General features: G+C 38.4%; 1 protein-coding gene across 1 annotated transcript; it reads left to right on the top strand.

The window, feature by feature from the left end:
• The first annotated feature begins 457 nt into the window (after nucleotides 1-457).
• On the top strand, nucleotides 458-9091 carry LOC311079732 (uncharacterized protein). Its single transcript, XM_084109391.1, has 16 exons — nucleotides 458-1545; nucleotides 1993-2128; nucleotides 2215-2292; nucleotides 2379-2753; nucleotides 2913-3008; nucleotides 3094-3323; nucleotides 3495-3673; nucleotides 3760-3847; nucleotides 4040-4387; nucleotides 4635-4752; nucleotides 5037-5128; nucleotides 5218-5332; nucleotides 5470-5559; nucleotides 5972-6133; nucleotides 8314-8493; nucleotides 8575-9091. The coding sequence occupies exons 1-16, from the start codon at nucleotides 1483-1485 to the stop codon at nucleotides 8775-8777; spliced, it is 2553 nt and encodes an 850-aa protein (XP_083965517.1). The 5' UTR covers nucleotides 458-1482; the 3' UTR covers nucleotides 8778-9091.
• The last annotated feature ends 246 nt before the right edge of the window (nucleotides 9092-9337 follow it).

Below are 9337 nucleotides of genomic sequence, written 5' to 3'. Positions count from 1 at the left end.
AGGGGTCTCATTTATAAAACTGTGTGTAGGAACCTTACTAAAACCTTACAAAAATTGCGCCTGAAAGCCAAAAATGACGTACGCAAAAAAATATTCAGACTTATAAAACCGTTCGTACGCCAGAACCTGCGCAGAATTCACTTTATAAATCCCAGTCAGTGGAAGATTGTGCACACATGCGTCTCCACCCCGAAATAACCATATATGGAGCTTACAACGCCTAGTTTTACTATGCATATCCTCATCTGCATATCATTTGCATATGATTATTCATCCACATGATAATGTTTAACGGTACAAGACACATTACATTAATAAAAATCATGTACTTGCCTATCCTTGTCTTGTTTTTGAATACATAAATCAAATAGTGTAAAATACATTTCATCTTTTCCACTGGCCGAATAGTATTTTTAATTGAGTTATATTTTTAATGGAAACAGATAGGCCTTGGGCAACCCAGTCTCATATAAAAACGTACACTGACTACATTGGTCCAAAGTGCAAAACGTAGAGTGGTTACAATAATGGCCCTTGAATTGTATGACTGTTACATTTTTTTGCCCTTTCTTTTCCTATGGGCCTTGAATTGTATGACTGTTACATTTTCTTTTTCCTATTATTTTCCGTCCAAGTCACGTGACTTTCAAGATTCCGGCTGCGAAAACAAAAAACATGGCGGACATTTCTCTCATTTTTAGTGAAAATTATCGTATTTTGAGTTAGATTCTGCATAAAATAAGTTTTGATTACATTTCTAGCGAGAAATATATATTTTATTTTCATAATATTCACTCAGTGAATGTACATAACCCCTCGCTTGCTCGTTGTTGCGAATATTTTTCAGATCTTGCCAGAATAATGTGAAACTGTAACGTTTTGTTTAGTTGCTATGGACCCTGCTATCGTTGCCCTAGCGGCTCTCCTTGAATTGTATGACTGTTACATTTTTTTTGCCTATTCTTTTCCTATGGGCCTTGAATTGTATGACTGTTACATTTTCCGTCCAAATCACGTGACTTTCAAGATTCCGGCTGCGAAAACAAAAAACATGGGGGACATTTCTCTAATTTTTTGTGAAAAATATCATATTTTGAGTTAGATTCTGCATAAAAATAAGTTTTGATTACATTTCTAGCGAAAAATATATATTTTATTTTCATAATATTCACTCAGTGAATGTACATAACCCCTCGCTTGCTCGTTGTTGCGAATATTTTTCAAATCTTGCCAGAATAATGTGAAACTGTAACGTTTTGTTTGGCCCGAGATTTCGTCCGCTGTGTTTAACTAATTTTTAAATCTACCGCTGTGTGGTGCGCTCTGCTTTTAGCCTTTTATGGGTTTGGTCGCGTCATGGCCTTGTGGCCCCACGAAGAAGAAGAAGAAGAAGAAGACGAAGAAGAAGACGAAGCGACGGAAAATAAGCAGGAAAAGTTATAAATAAGGAGGAAAAGGAAGCATCTAAAATAACTTGAAAAAATGAATGACCTTGACCCCGAAGATGCCATATACCTGGTTGATGCGTTCCTGGATGAGTGCAAGGTAAATAACATTATATAGCAAATTAACCTAAATAACATTATAAATGGAGGAAAATGCATACTAATTACAATGTCTAAGACCACAATCTGAGATATAGCAGGGAAGAATTATTAAGGTGCAAAAAACACTACAAACAAAGTGCAATTATTATAGTAAGTTAACTGGTTTAATGTCTTTATTCAAATGCAAGCTATAGTGCTGAGCTTAGTTCACATGTTAGAGCCAGTTAGAGTATAATTCAATATGCTGTCAAAACGTTTGACTTTCCTTTTTTTTTATGTATAAAGGTTTTTCTAGATCTGTCAGTACAGGACCACAACTGTTAGACTGATTTTTTTTTTTTAATTTAATATTATAACATTGGTTTTATAATGAGATGTTTGTAGGTGGCAATAACTTTTATTCTTTTTTTTAACTGTTTATTCTGTGGCTAAATTGTTTATTTAGGTGGATCAGCATGGACACACTGAGAGTGGATCAAAACAATCCACAAAGATTGTTTGGCTTGATGAGGACAAAGACGGACAACCTCATCCAAAAAGATGTAGAGCTGGGGAGAAACGAAAGCGCAATTCAGCTACTGGTTGGTATTTTGTATGTTTTTTTTTATCATTAGTTGCATTCATTATTCATTGAGCAAGTTTTAAATGGATATTCATATTTTTGCAGTTTCTTCAGCAAGCGCTACTACGCCCTCCTGTGATCCTTCTACTAGTACAACTGACACTGTCACCATAGAAAATTTTGGTATTTCTCCCTTATTACTTGTTTTCTCATTTGTGATGTGATAATTGCCCAGATTTTCCATTGCTGCCTTCAATTTTCATTTTCAGACTCCCTTATTCAAGACGTCAGAGACCTCTTGGGAAGTGGAGGTGCTGAAAAACCTCTCCCATCACACTGGAGAAACAGGCAAACTTCCTCCCTGGAGAATTGGACCGTAATGAGGCCCTTCATGGTCAACAATATGTTGTCATCAGAGAAGCCCAAGGAGGGAGTTTGCCATCACTGTGGACACAAGGCTGCAGTAGTGATGTGTAGGGACTGCTTACCTCGATCACTCTACTGCACAGCCTGTGACCTTTCCACACATGAGGCCCTGGTGCTTCATAACAGAGCATCCATGGTGGAGGGGTTCTTCAGACACCTGCCACCATCCACTTTTGTTCAGCAGCATGAGGGAGGGAAATTCTCCTATCATGAAAAAGGTAGTTTTTAAGTCTAAGATTACATTGGCTGTTTTACATTTTACACACACCCTGGTTTACTCCAACAAACATGCTGGATGAAGTTTTGTTTGATAGAAACAACCACATTGAGTTTTTGGTTTCATTTACTCTAATATGTAAACTAATTCTAATTTTTAGATTGCATGTTACCGATTGTTACTCCCTGCTGTGACTGCTCCACTGGTAAAACAAGTTTTTCCAAGGGAAAGCCAGTCATTTTAATTGGAATGAATGGTAAGGTTTATTTATTTATTTATTCATATTGTGTTTTTTTGTTTCTTGTGAACAAGAGATAATTTAATAATCTCTGAAATTTCAGGAAGGTACAACCTCTTCCTTCCATCAGTGAACTGCTCCTGTGGAAAAACCTTGCCAGTGACCATAAGCGATCTGGTTGAAAGTGGTTACTGGCCAGCCACTGTCAATTTTGAGACCTTATACATGGTGGACTTGTTCACCACGTATGAGGATCTAAAAATCACTGCGCCAGGGATGTCGAGACAAGCTTTTGTCAGCATGCTCGAGTGTCGCACAAAACTCTTTGGGCGAGTGAGTGGACTCATCATTTAAGTTGTCTTGTTTGGATCACCTTTAAATAAATAATTCATTGTTAGGACTTCTTCTTACAATCCCTAAAGTTTCAGCACATATTTCTTGACAGATCTGAAGGCAACCTTCAAAACATTTACTTACTGTTTTGTTTTTCACTTTTGCTCTCAGAGTGGTAAGATATGTGGGGACACATTGCAGAGGGCCTTCCTTGAATGGGCCTATGCCAAATTCGAGGTTGACAAGCTCTCTCAGGTCCAGCATTTTCAGTGTCCTGCATGCACACCCTCCATGCTGGCAGTGTCAGTGGATGGGAATCGCAAATTGTACCGTTTTAAAAGCCAACCAGGGTGTGTAACATTCATGTACAACAAAATGCTAGTGAGCCACAAATGACTTTTATAAATTTAACCCAAATCTGTATATTTCTTTCAAGACCTGATGGGTTCTTCGATGGAGTATTTTTGGCGAACGATGCTGAGGTGTCCTCCTTTGTTGACTACATCCATGGAACAACTGGACATGTAAGATACATTTTTTGTGTAACAACACAGTTTAAAATTTTTATGAATGCTTGCCTTTTTTTTAATGTAATCATTATTTGGTTTAAGTAAATGAGTGGCATTACTGCTTCAAATACCAAAATACCATGATGTACAGCTTATTTTGTAAAATGTAACTGTGTAAATATCTGTATTTGCCCTCATCTGTTTTAGAATCCAGGGAAAGGGAGATGTGGTTTGGGTCAGTGGACCGCAGCACGAGAGTCCGCTAACAAGTCTGCAAACAAACTAGACGAGGAAGGTGTTGAAGTTGCTGTCTGCCGTCATGGGGTTTTGCTGAAGGCACTGAATATGTTCCGAGGAGAAATATTTGCATACCCATTATATCTCCAGAAACAGCTAGCTTCACAGACTGTCCAGTTTTTTTGCTCTGATGTGGTCTGCAAATATTGGCCATATCTGCAGAGAGTTGTGGACCACTGTCCAGAGATGAAGGACTTGCTGAATATGCGCCCATTTCTCTCCATCATGCATGCAAAAGCGCATTCCTGGATGTGTGAGGTAATAATGACGCTCAATGGTGTTTTAAGCCCCAAATGGCTCCTTCCAGATAGCTAACCCTAACCTCAACTCTAAACCTAACCATCCCCTTGCTGCCTGGAAAGCCCCGTTGGGGGCTTAAAACACCGATGTCCAATAATGACAATTAGATGTATTTCTTACCATTTTTACCACACATTATGACTGTCTGTCCTCTGCCTCTACGTGTTGTTTTCTAAGTGATAACATTCATGTAAATTTGTTACAGTTAAAATGGGGGGGGCGCAATCAAGAAGGAGCTGGAACAACAATCGGGGAGGAGGTTGAACAGGTTAATAGCTTCCTCTCCCGAGCAGCCATTTGTTCCAAGTACATGTCAAAAGCCGGTAAGATTTTTCATGTAGTTGTCCAAATTGAGACCAAGAGGTTTTAACACTGATCCTTGGCCTTTGCATTTTAGAGTTCCATGCTGCTCCCTTAGAAAACAACTGTCTAGTCAGCACTTTTACACTGATCAGGATTTTCTTTATAATAATTTAACTTCTGATTAAGTGTATGATTATTTCCAGGTTTATGTGACAATATTAGAGAATTATCAATGTAGTATCTGACCTTTGGTCCTCATTTTGAATGAATTACCTAAATTACTGCACATACATTGTGTGTCAAGTTCGTACAGACATGCTAACAATCCAGGCAAGTGGCTGGAACAAGCGAAAGGCAGAAAACCTTGACCGGACACTGGCCAAAAGATACGTCAAGGTACTAACTAGGCAAATATGTATAATAACATTTTTTTTTTTTTTAAATGTGTCTTAGCATTTGTTAACACATATATTTATTTTGGACAGACTGTACAAAAGATTGCAGAGGCAACAAAGGACCTGGAGAACCTCACCGCAGAGTTATCTCTACAGCAAGACACAGTCCAGCAGTGGGTGTCTGATGTTCAGCAGTGGACCTCAGGTAGTTTGAAAAAAAAAATGATTTGATGGCATATTTTAAAGAATCGTTGTCTCTGCTCTTGTACAGGGGATCTGAAAATAGACTGATTGTAAATTGAAATGGGTATTAATTAATTTGTTTGTTGTTGTTGTCCAAAGGTGCAACAATCCAAAATGACCTGCAGAGGACCATCGAGGGGCTATATTTGGGCATCAAACAGCGAAAATTTCAGCTGTATCGTCAGTCTGGTGAGAGCAGAAAAGTCCACTTGTAATGCAGATTTGTAAAAAAAATAATTAATTCAGTAATGATTTATACATAGTAAAAATAGCAATGCCATTTATATAAAAATCATCTTTTGACTGTCAAAATCATAACAAGGTTGAGTGCAATATCCACATTTTTCCAATATGGCTGTCCTGACATACCAATTTTGTCCTTTATTTAAAAATAATATGATTGTTTAAAAAAGATTCAGTTTTTAAAAAAGAAATCCACAATTTTTCAAATGATAATGAAACTTGTGATGCAAAAATGATCACACAACTTCTTTCACAAAAATCATAACACATACATGCATATTGTGAAGTCTTATTTTGTATGGTGTTGTTGTGTAGTCATCGTGTGAATGCATACTCGTTTTTGTGTTTTTCATTGTAGGTGGGAATAAGCGAAGGCATCAACTGAGAAAAAAGATTGCTGTTGAGAAGAAAGCCTTGGAAGTTGCCATCAATGACCACAATGCTTCTGTGGGGGAAGTTGAAAAACTGCCTCCTCCCAATGAACTACTGGCTGTGGATAACTACTCTTGGCCATGGGAATGTAAGTACTTCCTATGAAATTGTAATGGATTTTCGCTAAATCTGACTATCCAAAATAAAAATGTTGCGTCTACAATCAACACTGAATAAATAAAACTGTTGCATCTAGGGGTGCAACGGTACAGATAGCCCACGGTACGGTCCATACCTCGGTTTTTGGGCCACGGTCTCGGTTCGGTTTCGGTACATGTTTTGTGCAGAAAGAGACTGCTATTTCATCCCAAAAATATGTTTTATTTTTCTTATGAGCATAAACAGAATGTCACAGTAGGAAGAACATCAATGTATGGAATAAACAAACACTCTAGTCTGTACTGAACAACACTAAATAATACAACCTCTTCAACTATCACTTATATGAAATACAAAATGTAAACAAACACACTTCAAAATATTCAAGTGGATCCCAATTCCAAACCTTGAATACTGGTATATGAAGTGATCAATGTGAAAGAAAAAGTGCACTTTTACCTTTAACAAACATAAATTAGCTTGTGCTTTAAATAAAAAAAAGCAGAGCAAAATAATATAATAAAAAAAATACTGCATTCAGGATACAAAGTGCAATGTTATTTACTCATCCACTATTGAGAGATTCTTGTGCAAAAAAATGAGTCTATCAACACTGTCTGGTTGGCACTAACGATGTCCCAAGCACAAAATTCTCAACTTTTCAGAATGCCGCAAGCGCACCGTAGGTCACGTGACAAGAACCAACCAGAGCGCAGCTGATGGTTGCTTTAGCAACGACAGACGCCTCCGGAGCGCAACCGCCCTTGCGCTTTGGAAAAAGGAGAACGCAGCGCGCCTAGCGTTTTCTACGCGTTTTTAGGCGCGATATGTGAACGGCGCCTAAAGCAAAAACTAAAAGGATCAGCGTGAACTCAATGGCAAAACCGAAGTCCCGTGGGACACGAGGGTAGATTGTCCCGTGCAGGGCTGACCGAACGGTCCGGGATTTTACCGTGTACCGTTGCATCCCTAGTTGCATCTACAATCGACACAGAGCGTCCACAATCGACTAAGGCTGTCACTTTTTATTCGATATTCGAATATACATTCGGACATCACGTGAAATATCCGAAACCGAACTATTAATAAACTATCCGGCTTTTAAAGTGACGTGTAATAGCGCATTTTTACAGTCTATAATTAGTAATTCCATCCTTCCTCACTGCCGTGCGCGCGCTGCCCGGTTTGGAGCGGTCTCTGTGTCTCACATGCACGCTCCCTCTAGATTCCGGGAGATTTGAACCAGAGAAAGTCTAATGAAGGGCTTTGTTTGAAGTCATTTGTGTGCTTCAGGAGGCCGTTATCAATATGAGGGAGATATTCCCGGTCCCGGAACTGGTATTAGACCGACTGGGTTGACACTACAGCATGATAAATCGAGGGTGTGGGCGTGTGAAACCAATCCAATGCGTGAGATTTTAGCTCTGGAGATAATGCACAGAACGGCCAGCCTGAGCAGACATGCAATTACAACCCAAACTCATTTAAAAAGTAGTGTTGAGAAATATTTTGGGTTCTACACCGAACGAAGATGGTAAAGTAACCATTAAAGATAAGGTGTGTGTGTATGCTGCGTGTGCGTGCACGTGCGCCAGACACATGTGTGAGCGCTCCGAACATTCTCCACAATATTAAGATCCAAACAATATTAAGGAAATAAGCAAGGCTCATAGATATTCGAATATAATCGGATACATTGCTTGATATCCGATATCTGTTCGAATGAGATTTTTCTCAAAAGTGACAGCACTACAATCGACACTAAATAACTTTTATACTCCAGCTCTTGTGTTTTCAGTCATCAACTAGCCGAGTCTAATAACCTAACCTAACTTTTTTTTTGCGTAGCATATATAATGAATGAGACAGACTTCAGTAAATGTCCATCAGAGGGTTTATTCAAAACGGACGGGAGTCTCTCAAGCAATACTCTCTCGATTCTCTCCACATATAAAAATACAACAGGATATAGGATAAAGCCAGACACATCAAAATAGAATCACTGTAACTATCATGTCACGCTCTATCAATACGATTGGTTAATTTGTTTAAAGCAAACATTATAAAAGATAATGTTTATCATACATTAGTAGTACAGCATGCAAAATATCTTCTGTCCCAATATTTTTATAGGAGGTTGTAAGATAACAATGATGTAATGTATTGCAGGTCATGGTGATATGGAGCGGAAAAAAAATGTTTTTGACAAGGTAATGATGCTGACAAGACTAAAAGAAGAAAAAGTTATTGTGGTTCGCGAAGTCAAGCAGCACATGGAGTACATGAGGAATGTTGCTGGACTGATTGAAGACTTTACATTTCAGCTCACTGAAGACACTGATGGGAAATGTAAGAACAATAAATATTTTGTATTTTTTCTTCGATTTGCTTCTCTGGTAACCATTGGCTTTTTTCCCCCCACATTCTCAGGCAGTACAGAGGGCTTAATGGAGAAAGGACGTGAGGGACTACTGTGTGTTTTGAAGAGAAGATTGTGTGAAGTTGAAGCACAGCTGGCTACAGCACGCACAACATACAAAAGTATTCTTGGACTGCAAACATTGTCCTTACATGACTTCTCTGAAGAGGAAGACTTGGAATATACTTCCTCAACTGATGAGGAACTGGAGTAGAGTAGTTATTAGGGAAAAGACGTGTATGACTCTAAGAAGATGTTCTCAGATTAACTCAAATGTCAGTGCTCTAATAACTTGTATGTGAAACCTGTATATACTGTACCTACTGTAGTTTAACATTTTCCCTCTCTCTCACTCTCTGTCCCTCACACTCTCTCACACCACACACACACACACACACACACACACACACACACACACACACACACACACACACACACACACACACACACACACACACACACACACACACACACGTACGTTATTCTTTATTATTTTCACCCAGTAAAGAAACTGCTGTTTCAACTATAGTCATGTCTCTTTTGTTTGATTTATGAATATTTTAATTTAAGTCAGTTTTCCTGTTGTATCCAATGAGTGTAAGTTTTTCCTTTCAAGTCAGTCTTTAGTAAGTATTAAGCCCATATTGTAAGGCAGGGATCATCAGCCAGAACTTTGCTCGGCAGACACTATCAGGGCCAGACGCTCTTGTAAAATTAAAATGAATATAGTATAAGTAATGTATTATTATTTCATATATTAATAATATTTCATAT

Source organism: Abramis brama, assembly GCF_963993115.1.
Source record: "Abramis brama genome assembly, chromosome: 3".
In the NCBI taxonomy this organism is placed as follows: domain Eukaryota; kingdom Metazoa; phylum Chordata; class Actinopteri; order Cypriniformes; family Leuciscidae; genus Abramis; species Abramis brama.
The sequence above is the reverse complement of the archived record's forward strand: the minus strand, read 5'-3'. Positions and strand labels throughout refer to the sequence as shown.